This window comes from Diabrotica virgifera, chromosome 1 (assembly GCF_917563875.1).
Source record: "Diabrotica virgifera virgifera chromosome 1, PGI_DIABVI_V3a".
Taxonomy (NCBI): domain Eukaryota; kingdom Metazoa; phylum Arthropoda; class Insecta; order Coleoptera; family Chrysomelidae; genus Diabrotica; species Diabrotica virgifera.
Genome location: NC_065443.1, coordinates 194474391 through 194498130, shown reverse-complemented (window position 1 = coordinate 194498130; position 23740 = coordinate 194474391). Strand labels below are relative to the sequence as shown.

Sequence of the window (23740 nt, the reverse complement as noted above, 5' to 3'; positions counted from 1 at the left end):
CAATAGTTTTAAGTACCTAGGATCGGTATTACAGAGTAACTAAGAAATATGTAGATGGAGATTCATTCAGTAGAATTAGGGCTGAATGGATGAAGTGGAAGTAAGCGAGTGGTGTGTCGTGTGACAGAAATATTCCAATAAAGCTGAAGGATTTTTTTTAAACAGCCATAAGACCGGCTATGATGTACGGAACTGAATGTTGGGCAGTGGAAAAGAAAGAGGGACAACGAATGCATGTGGCGGAAATGAGAATGCTTAGATGGGTAAGTGAAGTGACAAAAAAGGATAAAATTAAAATGGATAAAATAAAAATAATGACCTAATTGTTACCTTTTGACTCACTTACCACGTGTGGGAGTCATATGTTGCCCTAGGGCCGTAGCCATGTTTTTCATCCTTTGGATTTTGCTATGTTGGCATCAATATAAGACTTTTACTCTGTTTTTGAAAGGCTTTGACCTTTGTATTTTTTGGTTGGCTCACCATGTTCTTGTAACACTGATGATGCTCTTGTTACAGAGCGAAAACGTTTTGTTTGTATGTTTCTAGCCCTGTAGGGGCTTTTTAAACTAATATACCTTTTACCAAGCCAAAAATTTTTTTATTAAATTTTACTTATAATTAATGGTATACAGCCAGCTACAGGAAATTATTCCTTGTGGATAAAATTAAGATTGAGTATATTAGGGGAAGTCTAGGTGTGGCACCAATTGATGCCAAAATGAGAGAGCATAGGTTAAGGTGGTTTGGTCATGTTCAACGTCGAGACGTTAATCATCCTGGAAAGAAGACCTGGAAAGAGACGATGAGGCAGGACATGTTGGTAAAGGGGATTAATATTGATATATTGATTGTTGTGGAGAAATGCAATTAGGGAAGCCGACGCCTCATAATAACTTCTTATGTGCGTACAAAAGTACACAAACTCATTTTTTTTAAGAGAGAGAAACTAGGAACTGACTCTTTTGGATTAACTATAATTGGACCTGTTGTGAAATTTTCTTCAGTAAATTAGTTTACTCGCATAAAGTTGAAGTTGATATTCAGGAGGTGCGATCTTTCCGGCGAAGGTAATGTTTAAGAGGGTTTATTTGATAGTCGCAATCTCGCTTTCGAGATTAGGAGATGAGTATGGAAAAATAAATCCTGGGGATCCCAATGCGAGACCCAACAATTTTTACAACTAAAGTAGAGATGGTCCTGGAATAAAGAAATATAAAAATCGACCAAAGTGATTGAACATTGAGTATCAAATAAATAGCAAAAAGATCAAGACAGTGACTGTAAATGAAATGGAACGATGTGTAAAATGTGTAAAAAATAAAATAGAGGAAAGGTATAAATGGAGACGAATGGGATAGAATATACGTGGCTTGTCTTTTTAGTTTTGCATATAGCCGCTGAGAGGGCGTCACTACTAAAACCTTCCGACACAAACGTAACTTAAATCTTTTGTTGACATAAATCGAGAATTTCATTGCGATACAATAAGTCGTGTAGATACAGTGAATTTTTGAAATTAGCGAGTCGGACGAAAAATGGATGTTAGCCGAAAACATTTTATTATTATTATTATTATTATTATTATAAATCAAATAAGGGCAGAAGAGCGAGCTCCTATTATGCCCAAAAACAAAGAGAAATATCATTTTACAACTAATACAAATTAAGAATAAAGTTAAAAATTAACAAACATCAAATAAAAATATTGAAACAATAAAACAATGTCGCCCTAAAACAATTCAATCCTGTAAAGCTCCCATAATGTTCAAAACAAAGAAAAATATCGTTATAAAACTAATAAAAATTTTAAAGATTACAGTTTCAAACAAAATTTTGAAACAATAAATAATGCCGTCCTAAAATTATTCAGTCTTGCAAAGAAAATAAAGAATTATCAAGTCTATTTTTAAAAATGTTAACAATAGTTGCCGATATGGTGTCTTCATCTAAGTTATTCCAGATGTTAAATATTCTGTTTGGTAAAAAGTTCATTCTGCATCTTGTTGTCGTCTGTTCTCTCTTTAATTTATAACGATGACCTCTTAATCGTTCGTCTAGATTTAGCGTAAATATTGTGTTGAGGTTTCCAAAATTATATTTTAAAATACGGAAGGATATAATTAGGTCTCCTCGAAGACGTCGATGTTCAAATGTTGTTAGATGAGCCAAGGATAGTCTGTCTTCATAATTAGGTCTTACACGGCCAAATGCCAGTCTTGTGGCTTTACGTTGAACATTTTCAAGTAAGACTTTATCACGGTTAAGATCTGGACTCCACACTGGTCCTGCAAACTCAAGAATAGGTCTGACGTATATAGAGTAAAGTTTACTCATTGAGGTTAGAGATATTCGTGTAAAACATTTGCGGATTAGAAACAGTTTGGAATTTGCACGTTTACACACGGACACTATATGGTCAGACCAATTTAAGTTACTATTAACTATCACTCCAAGATCTTTGTGGGAGGTTACTGACTCTATGGGATGCCCATTAATAAAGTACGGTAGTAATGGGTTATTTTTGCCAATATGTAGTATGACGCATTTTTCAATATTCAGTGGAAGTAACCACTCTGAGGACCATTTGAATATTGCGTTAAGGTCGGTTTGAAGAACATGTTGGTCAATAATTGGATTCACATATAATTTAGTATCATCTGCGTAAATGGAAATCTTACTGGATACAACAAGAGGAAGATCACTAGTGTATATACAAAATAGTAGTGGTCCAAGTACTGATCCTTGTGGAACTCCACTCTTGACTGGTTTGTCCAGTGAATAAGCTTCCCCAACACGAACTCGGAAGTACCTGTCTGATAGAAAATTTTGAATCCAAAAGTTTAACTTTCCGCGGATACCATAGTGATCCAATTTAGCTAGTAATCGACGTTTGGGAACACGATCGAAAGCTTTGGAGAAATCTAAATAGACTACATCAACAGGATGTCGATTGTTTAAAGATGAAGACCAGTCACTTATACAATGAAGTAAGTTTGTGATCGTTGAACGACCCTTGATAAAACCATGCTGCTGGTGAGGGATGACATTTTCTTGAAGGAGGAATTCAGAGATAGCTTCAGAAATAATGGATTCCATGACCTTGCCGACAATAGGAACTAGGCTGATTGGACGATAATTATTGCAGTCAAGTTTATTTCCTTTCTTGAATATAGGAGTAACCGAAGCCAATTTCCATGACGAGGGAAGAGAACCCTGATTAAAAGAAGTATTCATTATAAAGGATATAGGTATGGCTACAGACTCTGCACACTGTTTAAGGAAAAAGGAAGTTAGTCCATCTAATCCAGGTGATGAATTATTGCGTAGTTTCGACAAATGTTGTTTAATAACATCTGGAGTGAAAGAGATATTATCAAGAGTTGTAAGGAGACGTGGACTCATTATTTGAGGAATGGTGTCATTTGGTTCGTCTGTAAAAACCTGAGAAAAAAATAAGGATAAACATTCCGAAGATTCATTATTAGAAGAACATATGGACCCATCATCTTTTTGAAGTAATGGTATGGAGACTTTAGAAGATAAAGATGTGCGAATGTACCGATAAATTTTTTTACTGTTACCACTAGATATGATAGATTCTTCATATTCTGTTCTTAGTTTTAGCAACGATTGTTTGACTCTGTTAGAAAAATTACGGTGAGCGAGAAAATCATGAAGAGAACCAGTAAGTTTATACGTTCGCCAAAGCTTTCGTTTATGTCGAATATTTTCGAGCAATAATTTTTTACAATTTTCGGAGAGGATTATCCCAACAGCAATGTCACTCTGAAATGATTTCTGTGTTTGGGAATGAAGCATCACACCAGTCAACTATTTCCCGCTGGTATTGCGAATTTCAACGTGATCGCGCCAATCTCAGTGACGAATCCAGGCCAGGTCCACCCAAAACATCAGTCAAGCGGCAAAACATTGATGCGGTTCGTCAGTTAGTTAAAGATGACCGCCGTGTAACATACCGGGAGATAGAGGCATCATTGGGCATTTCAAAGACCTCGATCCAAAAGATCCTACATGAAGAACTGTGTGTTAGGAAGTTGGTTTGCCGTTGAATCCCTCATTTGCTTACAGAAAAGCAAAAAGCGGCTCGCGTCAATTGGTGTCGAAAAACATTGGAACGGTTCAAAAAAGGAAGCTCAAAAAACGTTTATAGTATTGTTAGTGGCGATGAATCTTAGATTTACTCCTACCAACTGGAAAATAAACGCCAATCCGCTGTGTGGGTGTTTCAATATGACGAAAAACCAACAAAAGTGATCCGTCCTCGAAGTGTGTCAAAGAAAATGGTCGCAACTTTTGTGTCAAAATCTGGTCATGTGGCAACAATTGCTCTAGAAGATCGAAGAACGGTTACTTCTGATTGGTATATAACCGTTTGTTTACCAGAAGTTATCGTGAAACTCCGACAAAGCAACACACAACGGCGAATCATCCTACACCATGACAATGCAAGCGCTCACACTGCCCAAAAGACAATAGAGTTTTTGGAGCTTCAAAACATCGAATTGTTAAACCATCCACCGTATAGCCCCGACCTAAGTCCCAACGACTTCTTCACGTTCCCAAAGATCAATAATTTAATGCGTGGGCGGCGATTCCAGTCGCCAGAAGAAGCCATCGATGCCTTTAAAACGGCCATTTTGCAGATGTCCGCTGAAGACTGAAATAACTGTTTTACCAATTGGTTTGAACGTATGCAAAAATATATCGTTCTTAGTGGGACATATTTTGAAAAGCAATAAAGTACTTTAAGTCTATATATTTTTTGTTTTTATGGCTATATGCAAAACTAAAAGACAACACCTATCGTATCATAATATGAGTAACAATCACTTCTTTGTTGGATTGATAGAGTTGTTCGGATATAAATATCTACATAATAAGCGACTCTGTGCCTTAAAAACGTACTTTTTAACACGCATATCATACAATATTTTTTCTACAAACGTAAATAGAGGACAATATCTACAAAAAGTTTTACTTGAACTTGACTGACATTCCATACATCAAAATTGCCTATACGGTCCATACGAACTGGAGTGCCTTAAAAAAATTTATTTTTGCTAAAAATTGCATTTTTAACACGGTTGTAGAAAAATTATTTTTTTGCCAATATATAGTCCAATAATATAATACGTATAATCAAATCCTGAATTCAAGTTTACTTTCATTTAATAGATATTATCATGTCACTTACAACCTTCCATTTCAGTAAGTATAGTTTTTATATTATAAAATGAAGTGTTTAAATAATTTTTTCTGTTAAAATACATAATAATTAGTACCCGTACTTGTTAGTAAGTAATAATTTTTCAAGTTCACTACTCTATAATATAATTTGGTATTGCATTTGAGAAGGAAACTTTACTTTTTACGGAATTTTTACTTATGCGATGATTGTCGCATGTCGGGATTTTGGCTTGTCGGGATTCTGGCATGTCGGGATTCTGGCGTGTCGGTGTTTTGCCCGTCGGAATTTTGGCTGTCGGGATTTTGGACGGCACCGCGGTGAAGCACACTATAACACTCTGTGTATAATATAATACTCTGCATATAATACAATAAACCAGTTAGTTGCGAAAATTAGCAAATAATGGTCTATATCGGTTGTAGGTAAAAAATATGCATCTGTATATAATTAGAGTTGTAATAATGATTAGAGTAAATGTGTAAAAAATAAATTGAAAGAAGAGTATAATAGCCCAGAAAATTAGTATTTTGGAGTGTAATTTTCAGTAAACTCCGAATTACACGAAAATTTGGATTTAGGTTCTCTTTACCCTTCACTTTAAAGTTGAATTTATGCTGTTGGTTGCTTTTACTTGGGGGGTGATTTTCACCCCTTATCGGGGTGAAAAACGCGCACTTAAAGTAAGTCTGGAAATGGATAAATTAACTAATTCTAAGCAACTTTCCTTCTATAGAGTTTTTTTATTACGTAAGTCAATACTTTTCGAGATATTTGCGAGATATTAAAAATGTTGATTTTTCGACAAAAAAACAACGTTTTCAGGCGGTTTTTCGCAAATAACTCAAAAAGTAAATATTTAATCGAAAAAATATTCTTGTAAAAATGTAGCTTATAAAAATGAAAAAATTTGTGGATTAATGAAGTCTATAACCCCAGTACAAGCAAAGTTGTAGCTCATGAAAAATACTTTCTTATTGGTCAAATTCCAAATCGAATATATCTACGTGAAATAACGAAAAAATTAAGCAATTTTCGGAAAAAACTTCTTAAAATTTTGTGTTTAAAAAAGCACGTATTATTCATGAGCTACAACTTTGCTTTAACTCGGTTTATAGACTAATACGGGTGATTCGCCAAAATAGACGGCAATTTCGAGGTAGAGAAATTTAATTTAAAACATGATTTAGAATTAGTTCATTTTTAAATATTTTTTACAAAATGAGCTATTCAACTTAGCCATGATACCAGCAGAGATCATTTTTAAATATTTTTCGAAAAACGGAAATGTTGTGACTTCGAAGTTGACAAGTGTCCACGGTGTTGACGTAATTCTCTGTTAATTGAAATTTATGATCGAAACAATTAAATAAAAACTGGTATGTAATAAACCTATACAAAACACTTCCATTTTGATATAAAGTCCTACAGAAAATCATGAAAAATAGGTAAAATATCAATTGCGTCGGAGTTGATTTAGACCGGCCTTCGTGTTGACAAAACTTTCCAATATTTAGCCGTGTCTTTTCCGTTAACTTCAAAAATCTAATCTGCTTTTGAACACAATCTTGGCATTTCCTTTCTACACATTCTTCTGTCTTTTCTCCATTTTCTCCATGTCAACATAATTATTTGTTATCCGCTTCCACACATGAGCTCCATGTTTTCACATTATGTGCCTACATAGACAGCAGATGTCTCTTTTATCAACATTAGAGCAAAATGGTATATTCTTACAGAAATAAGCATAGCTGCATAAAAAATTACTTTCTTTCATAAAATCTTTATTTACCGATTTTGGGGGCTTTCGACTTCATTTTTCCGTCGTACTCCAGTGTATACGAGCCATTTTCTATAAAAAGAAGATAATTACCAAACCGACCGAAACATCTTGACAGCTTACCCAGTAACCTTTTTCCTGTATCAGACTAAATTTAAATTGTATTTTTTTTAGTTTAAGAATGACCATTCACACACTTTAAACAACTCCGAGGCACGTTCGTCAACTCCGAGGAACGACTGGGCTTCGGAGTTGATTGCTTCGGTGTTGATGATTTCATACATTTTTAATTCTACTTTCTACAAAATATTAAAAATAATTCTGCTTTATTCATCGTGTGTCAAAAAAACTATATAGCGCATACTTAGAAGAAAAACATATTAAAAAATTAGCAAAATTAAGCTTATACGAAGGCTTCGGTGTTGACTGTATAAAAACATACGCTTAGCTTAAGACACCTTGAAAAATTTTCTATCGCTTAACGATATTATGTTCGTCCACTTTCTTCCACAATTTGGTTTAGACTGAAGCTTTCCTCTCTTGTCAAGCTGCCTGCCATACAGTATAGTGCAGTTTGGCCTAAATTTTCATATATTTTTATGAGGCCTCGGTGTTGATGCACAAAGTTGGTTACAGTTTTTAGTAGTAGATTTTTATGGTTTAATTTTAAAAATGAAAATTATTAATTTGACAGTTTTAAATTACATTGGGTTTTTATTAATTATTGATAAAATAATCTGTATTTTTGTAACTTTTCAGTGTGTAATACTATAAAACAGATCAAAAACCAAGGTGAGCTACAGCCTCGAAGTTGATATATTGACATTAAAATTGCATAGAATGCTTGTAAAAATACTTTTTTTTTAATTAATGTTAAGTGGCGTACATCCATATATAACACTGGTAAACACACAGTTTGCTGCCGGAAATTTTTTGACTGTTTCTAGGTAATTTGGGTCTGCTGAATCCAAAAATGCCACCAGATTTGCTCCATCAGATCGTTTTCAGAAAATACGACAACAGATCACATTTCTAACATATAGGGTAATTTAACGCAGCACTACTACATATATGTAGTGCTGCTACCCATGAAATAAACAAAACACGAATAAACAAAATAAAAAGTAAGATATTTATTGTACAACAGTATACTTACATAAATCATGACACATATCTGCCAAAAAAAAATTAACTTTCCATCTAACCTTACCAGCGTCGCAGCAAAAATGTGTTATTCGGCGTCACCTAAAAACTTCCTTTTATATAATTTTCTTGCAAGGCTTTAAAAGGACGGTCTCTTCGAAGACTCCAGCAGTAATCTGCCATCATGTGATTGGCCCATCTCCTCTGATACCTCTCTTCCATCGTTTTGATACCTTGGTGGAAGCGTTCCCCTTGTTCCTCACTAAGGTCACCAAGATTTTCTGGGAAACGGTCTAAATGGCTGTAGAGGTATTATACCCTATTCCACGAACATATACCTGTTTTGGATTACTTTGACAACGAATATTTTACTGTGCAAAATAAGAAGAACGAAAGTAAATTGCAAATTACATTGTTGTTTATTGGAATAATTATTAGCGCCATTTACTTTCGTACTTCTTATGTTGCACAGTAAAATATTCGTTGTCGAAGTAATCCAAAACAGGCGTATGTTCGTGGAATGGCCCATAAATGACCAATTGATATACTTCCATATTTTTTGCCATTATGTAGAAGGACACACTTGTCGCCAAGTGATCTGGTGTATATTCCGATACACCTATTTCTTTTAACAGTCCTTTAATATTGTTATAAAAAACCATATAATCTTGCTGAGAAAAAAGGCAAAAGGTCTTTTTCTCTATTACGGTAGTATAGAATTTTGGTGTCTGAGTGAAGAACATTCTTTTCTTTTAGTCCGGAGGCAAGCAACTCGGAAGAGTCCTTTGGAAGGTTTAAATCTCTGATAAGATCGGTTAGCTCTTCCTGAGTAAAGCGCTCAGGATGTGTTGAATTCCCTTCAAAATCACTGTTGTCTTCCTCAAATCTATTAGTCTGTAGTTCGTCAGATAACATTTTGATATTATCCTCTGGTAGCGTAGGTAGACTGCTAAATATTGGAATGGGTATCTGCTCAAGCTGATGTGGAATTGGTCTTATTGCTGAACCAAGGTTAGGATGGTCTTTGCTGAATCGTCAAAATGATTTTTGGTTCCTTCCATACCATTGGAACACCAAACTTTAAACACTTTCGTTGTCCTTTCGTCCACTGTCGCAAGTTTTCAAGACAAGTTTTGCACAATACATATGGAGCCCAGGATTTATCTTGATCTCCTAAATGAACACCAACATAGTTTTAATACGCCCTTTTGTCCATTTGCCCATTTGTCTTGGAGTTTGTTAAGTTTTTTTACAAACATATTGCAATTATAGTGGTGGAATATACAGAAATGTAAGAATATTTAAGTATTTGATGAGTATGTTATATCTCGAAAACTAGAGCTGATACAAAGAAAAGGTTTGTATTTTTGGAATCAGGACATATGAATTAACTAAAATCAGTTGATTTTTTTTCGGCAGCAAGAAAAATTTTTTTTTTGTTGGGCTGTGTAATCTATTGTATAACTTAACTTTGGCAACACAATTTGAACCACAGTATGTAAAGGACTTAAGAAAAAAGCGAGTTACACAATATGTCGCTTATTTTGGCGAACCACCCATACACCATTTTTTTATAAGCTACGTTTTTGTTAAGAAAGTTTTTTTTGATAAAATATTTACTTTTTCAGTTCTTTGCGAAAAAACGTCCTAACACGTAATTTTTTTTTGAAAAATAAACATTTTCAATCGCAAATAACTCAAAAAGTATTGACTTACATACAAAACTCTATAGAACGAAAGTTGCCTATAATCAGCCAATTTATCTATTTGCGGAATTATTATAAACACATGTTTTTTCACCCCCGATAAAGGGGTGACTGTCATCCCCCAAGTGAAAGCAACCAATGGTAGAAATTCAACTTTGAAGTGGAGAATAAGTAAGTCGAACGTAAGTCCAAATTTTCATGCAATTCGGAGTTGTCCTTGAAAATTACACTCCATCGGTCATTTACTGGGCTGTAAACAGAAAATTGAAAATAATGTTTTGCTTTGTGTTCATATGCTTACAAATATTGTCAAATATCAAATACATATTTTCATTAGTTTAATAATATTACGTACTACAGAAACTGAATACATACCAGGCTTGAACGTAATGAGACACGATCGATTCGTGCAAGTTCCTTCCGGAAAGATCAGGATCTGGGGCCAATCCAGATCCGACGTTGCTCGGTTGATAATCTCCTTTATTGAGTTGTGGCGGGAATTTGGATCGTCCCTCCATACATAGACTGGTTGTGTAAAATTTATTAATTCTATAAAAGAGAACAGGGCAAAGTTAACTGGAAATATATAAAATATTTAGGTATAAACTTATAAACGTTATACAATAAAATAGACTACATAAAATAATTACGTCTAACCCGCATATTGGAATAGCCTTCATGCCAAGTAAAAGTATTCCTATAACCGGGATATTCTAATAACCGATCATTAACGGCTAGTAGAAATATTTCGGGACCTCAAATTTATATTCCTTAAACCGGGATATTCTTATAACAGGTATTCTAATAAGCGGGCTCGACTGTATTTGAATTCATGGTATACATATTTTATCATAAAAAATGAAAAAACTAACTAAAAGTTTTGACAAAAGTAACATACACTTGAAAATCTAGAGATAAACGATATAATAAATAAGCAAAGCATGAGTACAAGACCACTGCCAAAAATTCTGAACTCTAAAGATCGAATTACAAATAATGTGAGTAAATAATATCTTCATCACAATCAGAAAGTCGAAAGTAAGTGTAGATTAAGTAGATATTATATGTAAAATAAACAGGGTAAAAGGCACTTAAGACAGGCCTATTTCAGGGATGTGACCCTGTCATCACAAGCCATAATTTTTCACTCATACTTTCTGAAGAAGTAATCGCACTTCATCCAAATAGTCCATAAAACACACATTTATTATCTCAATATTCATTTATTTCGTACTGGAAGATCGTGTACAGATACAATATTTGTTATAAAGCAAATTACTGAGAAATCACTAGAGTATAATATTCCAACATTCCTGTATCTGATTGACTTAAGGAAATCATTTGAGAGATTAAGACTCAAAGATAAATATATAATCTATCTTCTGTATAATAGGAAATTCCCCCTAGATATCATAACAACTATTGAAAACATCTACCAAAACAACAAAATGGAAGTCAGAATAGATGGGCAACCTACATAACCTAAAGACATAAGCAGCGAAATAAGACAGGAAGACTCATTGAGTCCCATGTTCTTCAATTTATTTATGAATGGAATGATCAAAACGGCAACAACAAGGAAGAGGATACAGGATGGGAAACAAAGAAGTAAAAATACTCTAATACGCAGGCGACACAGTATTGATAGTCCAAGAAGAAGATAAATCTGCAAAAACTAGACCACAGATTTAACATAAGAGAAAAATAATTCAATACGAAAATTTCGTATCAGAAAACTAAAACAATAGTTATCAGTAAAAAACCAATCAGATGTAAAATACCTTGGAATTACACTGCCAAGCTACTGAGACGTGGACAAAGAAATGAGAAGTCAAGTACAAAAATCAAATAGACTGTCAGGATGTCTTAATAACACTATATGACGAAACTGACATATTAATATTGAGATAAGTCAAGAATTTATAAACCCAGTGTAAGACCAATATTGAAATATACATAAAAAAACCCGATACAGCCACAACACAAATACTACTGGAAACGGTAGAGATAAGAGTACTGAGAAGAATTACACGAAATCGCCGCTAGATTGAAAGAGTAATGAAGACATTAGAAGACAATGTAACGTACAGTATACAGGGTGAGTCATGAGAAAGTGTACATACTCCTACCTCGTATAGAGGCTCCTATGGGGAATAACAAATGACCATTAAAAAGTGTCTGCTCCCCTTGTTTAATAATATACAGGGCGAGTTTCGCATTTTGACAGAAATTTATATTCGTCATAATTTTTGAACGGTCAGATCGATGTGTCTCTTATTTTTGTCAATCGTTACACTGTTACCACCTAATTAACTGATTTATTCAAACTGGAAAAAAGCAGGTCTGGCTTTAAAAAATTAGTTCGTTTGGGTCTTAGAAAAAATTTCGCCCTGTATACGCTTTTTTAAAACTCTAATAGGAATTTTACAAATTAGACAAATAGGCAATTAAAATGGCATATTTATTTTTTCCCCACACGATTACCTTCTTAATTTTTTATAAAAAAATCAAATTTGACTATGAAATAAAAGTTTGGTAAAGTCAACCATAGATTTAAAAAAAAATAACTTTTATTACAAAAATTAATTTTTTTTAACAAATATTTGATTTATGTTACCACCCAATCAACTGATTTATTCAAACTAGAAAAAAATCAGGCCCGGCTTTAAAAAATTAGTTCGTTTGGGTCTTAGAAAAAATTTCACTCTGTATACGCTTTTTGAAATCTCCAATATGAATTTTACAAATTAAACAAATAGGCAATTAAAATGGCATATTTATTTTTTCCCCACATGATTACTTAATCTTTTATAAAAAAAATCAAATTTGACTATGAATAATAATTAAATGTTTGGTAAAGTGAACCATAGATTTTAAAAAATTTACTTTTATTACAAAAATTAATTTTTTTTTTAACAAATATTTAATTTATGGTTGGATAATAAATCAACTGATTTATTCAAAGTAGAAAAAAATCAGGCCCGAATTTAAAAAATTATTTCGTTTTGATCTTAGAAAAAATTTCACCCTGTATATGCTTTTTAAAAACTTTAATATGAATTTTACAAATTAGACAAATAGGAAATTAAAATGGCATATTTATTTTTTCCCCACTAATTTACACACGATTACTTAATTTTTTATTAAAAAATCAAATTTGTCTAAATCGGAATTTTAACCTAAAATTGAAAAAAAAAAATGAAATCACGGTTTAACTCGCTACAACGTTCCATTTAAAATTGTTTTTTCTGAAATTTTTACAGCACATATCTCTTACCATTGTGAAAACTGTGACAATTATTGTTGTAGACTTTTAGTCTTCTTCTCGTAAAAGTTATGAATTTTTAAAAATAAAAGGTACAGCTTCGTGAATTGCAAAGTTAAATCGCAAAAATTAAGTGAAAAAATTTAAAATTTATCTATTTGATCACGTCTATGTTAAACTAGAGAGTCCAAAGAGAAGTGTTATGGGGAGTTTTAGATCTAGACGTGTTATAGAAAAAAAAATGGTGAAACTTTTAATTTTAAGAAAAACGTTGTTTAATTTTTTTTATTTTTACGGTAAAATTGCGATTTTGACAAATTTGATTTTTTAATAAAAAATTAAGTAATAGAGTGGGGAAAAATAAATATGCCATTGTAATTGCCTATTTGTCTAATTAGTAAAATTCATATTAGAGTTTTCAAAAAGCGTATACAGGGTGAAATTTTTTCTAAGACCAAACGAACTAATTTTTTAAAGCCGGACCTGATTTTTTTCTAGTTTGAATAAATCAGTTGATAGGTGGTAATAGTGTAACGATTGACCAAAATAAGAGACACATCGATCTGACCGTTCAAAAATTATGACGAATATAAATTTCTGTCAAAATGCGAAACTCGCCCTGTATATTATTAAACAATGGGAGCAGACACTTTTTAATGGTCATTTGTTATTCCCCATAGGGGCCTCTATACGAGGTAGGAGTATGTACAGTTCCTCATGACTCACCCTGTATAAACTAATAAACACTAAATAGGAAAAGGTATGGAATAACCTCATAATAAGAACGGGGAGGCACGTGTGGTCAAAATAGCAAGAGATAAATCACCAATCGGTAGAAGAAGATCGGCAGACAGAGCAAAATATGGAGTGACAACCTTACATAAAGGTATCAATCCGCCAATGAACAAGCAAAATTGTATTGCGGTACCTAAAGTGACAGCTGATGAAGTAGAAGTTGTTACATACTGACCTATATTTAAGAGACAGACAACAACATCATTTAAGATTTAGTCCAGTTTTTCTAAACATTATGGACTGTCATTGGTTCGAACAGTTAAAATGTATTTGTATAAATATTTCGAAATAATCTATTATTCCGTATTTTTATTGTATAAACAAAATTATTTATTGGAGAAAACCATGAAGAAGTTATGGAACTTTATAGTAATCCATTTACAATGACAATGAAAAGAGCTCGAAGAACCTTCTGGTTGGAGAACATGAAAAAAACAAAAGAACATAATGACAAAAGGAATTAAAAAGGCCGATGGTACAAAAAAGAAGAATACGGAGACCAAAAATAAATAATCTGATCAAAGATAGTTTAATAATTACATGACGACAATAATAAGAGAGAAATAGCCATGAGGATTTACTGGTTGTGAAGTATTGGCAATATTGCACATAATCATATAATATTCTAAGCCAACATGAGTAAAGGTCAAGAGCTAGAAGATCAAATACAAGGGAAACACTTATGACAACCGGCTATTGGTTAGATATGGGCAATAATACGCTATCTAGCAATACACTCATTGTAGTACCTAGCCATCCTCTCCAATACAGAAAAATGTGAGCCAGTGTGGGGTAATACTGCACTTTCGTTCCATCAATAGTGTATTACAAAAGCTAGCTGGGCACAATGGTGATAGAAAATGAGTTCAGGCTAAAGTAGCACGCAAATATTTTTACGTGCAGCAGCTAACAACACCAAAAAGAGTATTTCCATACTGAAGGTATGTGATCTCGTACGATGAAACAGTCCGACAATACAAAAACCTTTGTTCGGTTTTTCAGATAAGGAATCCTTTTGGGAAATCCCATTACAGTTTAGTAGCAGTAAAATTAAATCTTGAAAATTTGGATAATCTCATAACAGACAAGAGTATGAAGTTTTGTATGTCCTTAAACAAATAGAGAGTTCATATAAAAAAAGAAATGAGCAAATGGCGTAATTTACACGAATATCTTATAAAAGGGATACAAGAGAGAGGAACTCGTTGTAACTACAGAATATGTAGTTTTTAAATAATATAAACATCTCGAAATCAAAAAGAAAGACAAATATGGCACACCACTAGAACATCAGTATTCATCATCATTCTCTTTGCCTTATCCCTATGCGGGGTCGGCTTCCCTAATTGCATTTCTCCACACAATTCTATCTTGGGTCATACCAATGTCAATCCCCTTTACCAACATGTCCTGTTTTATCGTCTCCCCCCAGGTCTTCTTTGGTCTTCCTCTCCTACTCCTTCCAGGAATCTGCACTTCAGCTATTCTTCATATTGTGTGATTAACATCTCGACGTTGAACATGTCCAAACTATCTTAACCAATGCTCTCTCATTTTGGCATCAATTGGTGCCACACCTAGACTTCCCCTAATATACTCATTTCTAATTTTATCCTTCTTTGTTACTCCACTTATCCATCTAAGCATTCTCATTTCTGCCACATGCATTCGTTGTTCCTCTTTCTTCTTCACTGCCCAATATTCAGTTCCGTACATTATAGCCGGTCTTATGGCTGTTTTATAGAATTCCTTTCAGCTTCATTGGAATTTTTTTGTCACACAACACATCACTCGCCTCTTTCCACTTCATCCATCCAGCCCTAATTCTACTGCATGCATCTCCATATATTTCTCCATTACTCTGTAATACTGATCCCAGGTACTTAAAACTATTGCTTTTTACAATCAGTTCACCATCCAAAGATACCATTTTATTTGTAGTAACTCCATTTTTAAATGAACATTCCAAATACTCTGTTTTTGTCCTACTAAGTTTTAAACCTTTTTCCTCCAGAACTTGCCTCCACTGTTCCAGTTTTTGTTCTAAGTCTCTTTCACTATTTCCTACTAACACGACATCGTCAGCATACATTAAGCACCATGGAATGTTACCCTGTAGTTTCGCTGTTATCTGGTCCAAAACTAATGAGAATAAATACGGACTAAGCACAGAGCCTTGGTGAAATCCTACTTTCACATGAAATTTATCAGTCTCTCCCACACCTGTCCTAACATTAGTCGTTACTCCCTCATATATATCCCTCACAATATTTACATATTCACCAGGGACTCCTTTCTTATTGAGTGCCCACGACAGAATCTCTCGAGGAACTCTATCATATGCTTTCTCAAGATCAATGAATACCATATGAGCGTTTGTTTCTTTACTCCTGTATTTTTCCATCAACTGCCTTATAATGAGAATTGCATCTGTTGTTGATCTACCCTGCATAAAGCCAAATTGATTCTCGGATATTTTGGTCTCTTCACGTATCCGTCTATCAATTACCCTTTCCCATATTTTCATGGTGTGGCTAAGCAGTTTTATAGCCCTGTAGTTTGTACATTGTTGTATATCTCCCTTGTTTTTGTAAGCAGGTACCAGTATACTGCTTCTCCAAATAGACCTGCTAGCTACCTTGTTTCTGTCTCTCCCAATGCTCTCCATACTTCCCCAGGAATATCATCTGGGCCTACCGCTTTTCCTTCTTTATTTTTGAAGCGCTTGAAACCAGAACATCAGTATTAATAGGCAAGAAATAGAATTCGTAGATCAATATAAATATTCTAGGAAATGAAATTATGATTGTCAGGGATCATCAGACCTATGAACGAGAAGTATTAGTCTTGGATGGGCAGCATATAGAAAACTGAGAGAAACTTTTAAAAGTGAGATTCCCATAATATGACTGAAGAGAAAAGTATTCGATTAATAGGTGCTCCCAATATTGACAGAAACACATACATTAACAAAAGCCTCGACTATCAACCTGAGAATTAAGCAGAGAATGGAGCGATCCATGTTAGGAATAACTAAATAAAAAACAAAGAGGACAGGAGAAGAACCAAGGAGACTGACGTCATCGAAATAATAACCAGACTAAAATGAAGACGGGCAGGACACATAGTTAAAATGACAGATGGACGATGGACAAAGAGGTTATTGGAAAGGAGACCAATGGACAACAGAAGTGTCGGTCGACCACCTACACGATAGACTGACGATTTTAAAAGGCTAATTAAAAACGATGAGAGCGGCGTAAGATAGACAGGGTTGAAAACACGAGGAAGAGTAACATGCTCAGTAACAGTAAAATGTTGATAATCATGAAAACACCGACATATTATTGATTAAAAACGCTAAAACAAATAGTTATTAAGGTACCAAGGGTATATAAGGATAATAACGCTTGAGGACAATGGTGTATATACCGAGGGCCTTTGGCCCGAGGAATATACGTTGACCGAAAGCGTTATTATCTATAATACCCGTGGTGCCTTCAACGTTTAATGTCCGACTAAATTATTCTTTATAAATATGCAAAAAATTTAAAAAAAAATTTGAATTAATTAGTTTTCAAATAATTACATTTACTAGCAATAGTCGTAACGTAATTGTGGTAACCATAGTTTTACTTAGGTTGTTATTTGTCAACTTGAGAGTATTTAACACGTTATTTAAATTTAATACTCTAGGGCGTTATTTTTCAAAATAATGCCCTAGGGCAGTATATTATTCTTAACTGACTTCGAAATCATGTCATTATTTTCAAATAATATACCAGTCGGACATTAAAAGTATTAATTTATTTACTTTGTTGAACATGACCGTTCAATTAAAACTACGAAATACATAACAATACAGGGTAATTCATTAAGAATGTCCAGTCTCATTAAAAATGTAGATTATAGACCTCAAAATATTAAGATTTAATTAAAATCAATTTAATAGAATGAGGCTCCTTACTGAGTTACAGGTTGTTTTTTTTTAAGTTTAATAATTATTTTCACCCCTTACTTCTAAACTACTTGACGTATCCTTGTCATACTTGGTAGAAAGTTTAGATACCGTACACCCTACCAAACTGTGATAAATAAACGTTTCTGTATACTACCAGAGGCGTACGACAGGGTTCAGTAAATCCCCTGAACCCTTTCCAAATCCTACGCCATTGGCGGAATCAATATTTCAGTATAATTTTTAGATTTTCCAATACTTTCCATGTAATAGTGTATTGTACAACAAGAGAGAAAAAAAAACATATTTCTCACGAGCGCAGAAGTTTGTTGGTACGAGCTACACTGTACTTTTCCTATGGATGCGGTTTTGTCAAGAGTTGACAATTGAAATAACATACATACATATACATGTAGGTATTTAATATTCTTAAAATTTATATACGTTACTTATTTAAAATTCTAATTAACAGTTATTTTTGGACAGTTTTGAAAGGTAATTCCTGGTAAGTTTTGCTTCAACACAATTTGTTTGAAAACATTAATTGTGTTTGTATTGTGCATGTACCATGGAAACGGCGGTCATATGTATGGTAAACCGTAGGAGAACCCGTGAGAAAAAATATTTCTCACTGCAATAGCCGACTTTTCTTACTACGTGAGAAATTATTCGTTTTGAATGTATGTAAGTAGTGAGATAAGTTGCACATTGTACAGCATCCATAGAAAAAATATATTCTCTTCATTCGTAGCGATAAAATCATTACGAACGATTCATTGGTTTTCGAGATATTTGAAGTTAAAAATAAAGGGGCACAATACATTTAAAGTAGCTGTGCCGTTTCATTTTGAACTTCAAATATCTCGAAAACTAGCAACTTTATCGTTACGAATGAAGACAATGTTATTTAAATAGGAAGTATTTTAGAATCGAAATATTTCGCTAAAATAGCAATTTTTCCAGTGGCATAGAATTTGGGAAGAGTCAACCATTAACTGTCCCCTGTTGTACGCCTCTGGTGGTAGCAAGAAATGTTTATTTATCATAGGTCAGTAGGGTTTACTGTAGTAAACGAATATTCGTATTCGCATTCGCATTTGCGAATATCCGCATGTATTTGCACATTCGCATTCGCGTTAGCATTCGCAAAATTTGTGGGAATGTTTTGCGAATATGAATATCAAAATAAAACATAATTTGAAAATAACGTTAGATTAATAAAATCAAAATCTATTCTCTTTCTCATCTTTTTTTATTAAAAAAAGGTAACATAACCTCGTATAATCAGATTATGAGCCTTCACGTTGTTTTATTATTTGGTATAATGTAATAAAGCTTAAAATTCAGATTGATTTATACTAAATATCAATTAACTTCTCATTATAAATTTAGAAAAGATTTCAAAAATAGAAACAAATTAAAAAAAAACTGAACATTCGCATTCGCATTCGCGAATGTCGTTATTAGATATTCGCATTCGCATTCGTATTCGCGAATGTTCAAAAAACGACATTCGTTACATCATTATTTTACAGTACCTACACTTTGTGCCAAGAATGACAAGGATATGTGAAGTAGTTTGAAAGCACTGCGTAAAAATAGATATTACATTTTTAAATAAAGCTCCCTGTAACACATTTTATTTAAGGGATTTGGATTTAATCACTTAAAACGTAATATTTTGAGGTCTAGAATCTACAACTAAGAGATTGGACATTCTTAATGAACCACCCTCTATATTAAATTTTCCTATAACTTACGTCAAAACTCTACATAGAGGTTTTTTCATTTTCATTCGTTATGATTTTAAAATTAAAACTAAATTAAAAAGACAAAATTAAAAAAAAATAAAAAAAAAACATAAAACCTACTTCCTATATGATTGTTAGCTCCGCTTTCCCTCCTACAAATAGTAGAGGGAAAGCCGACTAGGTAGATTATACCACCGTCTAAGAAGGTGGAATGAGGGGCGCAGACTAATATGGGGGCTTCACTTTTGGTAGCCTGTCTCCCTTTTATAGTAATGTTCATGCCTCCGGCCATCAGGCAATTTTTCCCGATTATACAAGTGTAATGTTTGAGTTTCCTGAAGGAAAAATGGAAAAATAATTGTTTGTAATAAACCAGTAGTTTTAAGGTTGCTAAAATGTTTCACTCGATATTGAAATCCTATATGTATAATTGGCAACATAATATATCAGTATAATATAAGATATAAATAACATTTTTCTTATTTCAAATGATTTTCGGTTAAAAACAAAATAACACATTCTGAAAATATATTGGTGGCAACCAAACAGTAATTATTATTGTACCTGTAGCTTGGCATGTAAATCATAGCATAGTATTAATATAAGCGTCGATAACACGGGTCAGCTTACAAGTTGCTAGTCGGCGAGTTTAAAAGCTAGCGAGTGAGCGAGTAGCTAAAATAGAAGGCACACTTAGAATGCAGTGCAGGTAGCATAGAGCAATGTATTTCTTACAGGAGAACGGCCGACCACGTTGCCTGTTTGCTCCGAGCGGTGCAGTAGGACCGGATATAAGAATCATAGCACTGGAATATACGCGCACACAACAATTGCCTACGGTTGTATACACGCACCTACCACTGTGCTGCCATGAGCGGCATCCATGCGCGCTGTAAGACTAATACTGCATTCTAACTCTGGCTTTTACATTAGCGAGATGGAATCAAACACGCAGACACTCTATTCGCAACCAGTTTACTAGCAGCAATTATGACAAAGCTAGTTAAATATACAAGCTAATAGGCCAGCGAATAGCGAAAAAATATAGCCCGGATTTTATTTTGCTCGCAGCTTTTTTACAATCGGATAATCACTAGCAGATCGTAAAAAAGCTCGATGACACGAGACTACTTTATAAGCTAGAAGTCAGTAAGTTCGCTAGCAGCTTGGAAACTCGCCCTGTGTCATCGACGCTTTATATATAGAATTTTGTTTATAAAATCTACATCGAGTTTAATTTAATGCTAGGCAATTGATTTTAAATGTAGATGAATTGTCTCTTAGACTTCATTCAATCCTATAATTATTAATTCGTTTATATATAATAATATTTTCGTTTTCTATCCCGATTACATGACTTTTTCAGCAATTTAGCAATACATTTTTCCAGCAATGTATGTATCTTTTACTTCTATTTCCTTTTGATTGAGCCCGTATAAACTCAATCGAGTTTAAATAAATACAATAATACAAAAATTTAGTCTAGCAGTAAATCACCATTAGTACGAGCACACATAACAACTAAGTAATTCCTTTTGTTATTATGATTATTATTTAATATGAGCAATACCTAATCTATTTCTTCTTAAAGTTCCATCTCCTATCGGAGTTTAGATAGCATAATGGCTATGGTTACTTTGTAGGCTGCTGCTCTGAACCAACATCCAATAACTGTTTTTAAAACACGAATATTCAAAACAAAAATTTGCAAATAGAAAATGGGCATTTTTGGATTTACAGTTTGTTTACAGTTTGTTAATGTCCACGTGATATATAAATAAATGTTACAACCTTGCAACATAATATCGATAATTATATTCTCTACTTATACGATCTCAATATACAGGGTGTAACGAAAATACAGGTCATAAATTAAATCACATATTCTGAGACCAAAAATAGTTCGAATGAACCTAATTTACCTTAGTACAAATATGCACATAAAAAAAGTTACAGCCCATTGAAGTTACAAAATAAAAATCGATTTTTTTGAATATATCGAAAACTATTAGAGATTTTTTATTGAAAATGGACATGTGGCATTCTTATGGCAGGAACATTTTAAAAAAGAATTATAGTGAAATTTGTGCACCCCATAAAAATTTTATGGGATTTTGTTCCCTTAAACCACCCCAAACTTTTGTGTACGTTCTAATTAAATTATTATTGTGGTACCATTAGTTCAATTCAATATTTTTATAACTTTTTTGCCTCTTGGTATTTTTTTGATAAGGCAGTTTTTATTGAGTTGCGGCTTCTTTTTTAATATGTTTACATACAAATTTTATGGGGGTTTTGTTCCTTTAAACCCCCCAAATGTTTGTGTATGTTCCAATTAAACTTTTACTGCGGTACCATTAGTTAAACACAGTATTTTTAAAACTTTTTTGCCTCTTTGTATTTTTTCGAGAAGGCACTTTTTATCAAGATATTACTTCTTTTTTAATATGGTTCAAAATGTACCTAAAAATGTAAATCATAAATAAATTTTGATATTATTACCAAGTCTCCATAATCGTACTTAGCCATATACAAATATGTGGTGGATTTGACAAATATTCAAAATATCTCGATAAAAACTGACTTTTGGAAAAAGTACTAAGAGGCAAAAAAGTTTTTAAAATATTGTGTTTAGCTAATGGTACTACAATAATAATTAAATTGGAACGTACACAAAAGTATGGGGGGTATAAAGGAACAAAACCCCCATAAAATTTTTATAGGGTGTCCAAATTTCACTATCATTTTTTTTAAGATACTACTACCATAATAATGCCACATGTCTATTTTTAATTAAATATCTCTAATAGTTTTCGATATATTGGAAAAAATCGATTTTTATTTTGTAACTTCAAAGGGCTGTAACTTTTTTTATGTGCATATTTGTAGTAAGGTAAGTTAGGTTCAGTCGAACTATTTTGGGTCCCAGAATATGTGATTAAATTTATGACCTGTATTTTTGTTACACCCTGTATAATTTATCGTATTTTACACTACTTATTTTTCATGTTCAGCCATTTGCAGTTTCTGCAGTCCCTTGCAGTTTCCAATTGACTCGAATATGAGAAAAGTCAGCAAACTAATACGATATTTCCGTTGGCACTTTCGCAATCTTTAACTCAGTGATTGGGACGCTCTGAAAAGAAATATATAATCTCGATCCTAAGATATTTCCTATTTTCTCATAGCTTTAACTTGCATATAAAAAATTTACGGCCTAAACTCACTTGTAAAAACATAATACGGCTCAGGAGTAGAAACATAATCTCAATTCGGTATTATTGCGTTTATGCTCTCCAAACCTCTAAAATCCCTTTGTGGTACCAGGCCGCCCTAAAAGGTTTTATTCGCTTAAAATTTAAATTGCGCTCGCAAAAATTAATTACTGATTTCTACCTTGTTGTAAAAGTCACAAGAAGCCCATTTCTTACACGGTTCAAAACTAACAGTTAGTTACCAACCCATCGTGGAGTAAGCCAGACGCATTTTAGTACAGCTTAAAATATAGTCCCGAATCACGATTCACAATTTTTTTGTTAGTCTCGTTTCGTCCATAGTTTGGATAATCTGACGTTTATTGCGCATATTTCTCATTCTATCATTATTACGTACAAGTTTGACACCCAAGACGTGGTCTACCTTTACTCACGGTCCGCTAACACATAACAAAGTTGTGTATTAAAATTCGTAATAATGGTTGTTATTGTACGGTGGTTGTAAAAAGTTTTTGTGTTATAAAATATAACATTTATTTTCATTTGTTATTCATTTCAACACCGACTTAAATACATAGCATAGACAATAAAATGTTGTAATAATATGTACTCATCTTACTCCTGAGGAAAACAAATCCAAAGACACAAAAATTATAATAAATATATTTACTAAAAACACTAATATATTCTTTTCACACCTTTTCTTGCACTGATATATTTATACATAACTAGAAAGATTTAGCAACTAAACGCCATACTGTCTGTGTGCGCATGCGCGCAGTATTATGAAATTTTACTCTCAATCGCGCCTAAAGAAGTATAACTTCAAAAATACTGTAAATTTTATTAAGATCGGTTTAATAGATTTTGCAAAATAAATTTTGCAATCCAGCTTTCGCAAAAACAATTCATTTTTTC

At 33.2% G+C, this 23740-nt stretch overlaps 1 protein-coding gene across 2 annotated transcripts in view; it reads right to left on the bottom strand.

Annotated features, from left to right (window-relative positions):
• The window catches only part of LOC114333423 (lysophosphatidylcholine acyltransferase), a 271689-nt gene that overhangs the window by 98960 nt on the left and 148989 nt on the right, over positions 1–23740 (bottom strand). The window contains exons 3-4 of one of the 2 annotated variants that reach the window (XM_028283292.2): positions 19728–19942; positions 10214–10387 (exon numbers count right to left, since the gene is read on the bottom strand). In XM_028283292.2, coding sequence (XP_028139093.1) covers positions 10214–10387; positions 19728–19942 — 389 coding nt within the window. The remainder of the gene's footprint in view (positions 1–10213; positions 10388–19727; positions 19943–23740) is intronic. The other variant, XM_028283293.2, reaches the window with a different exon arrangement.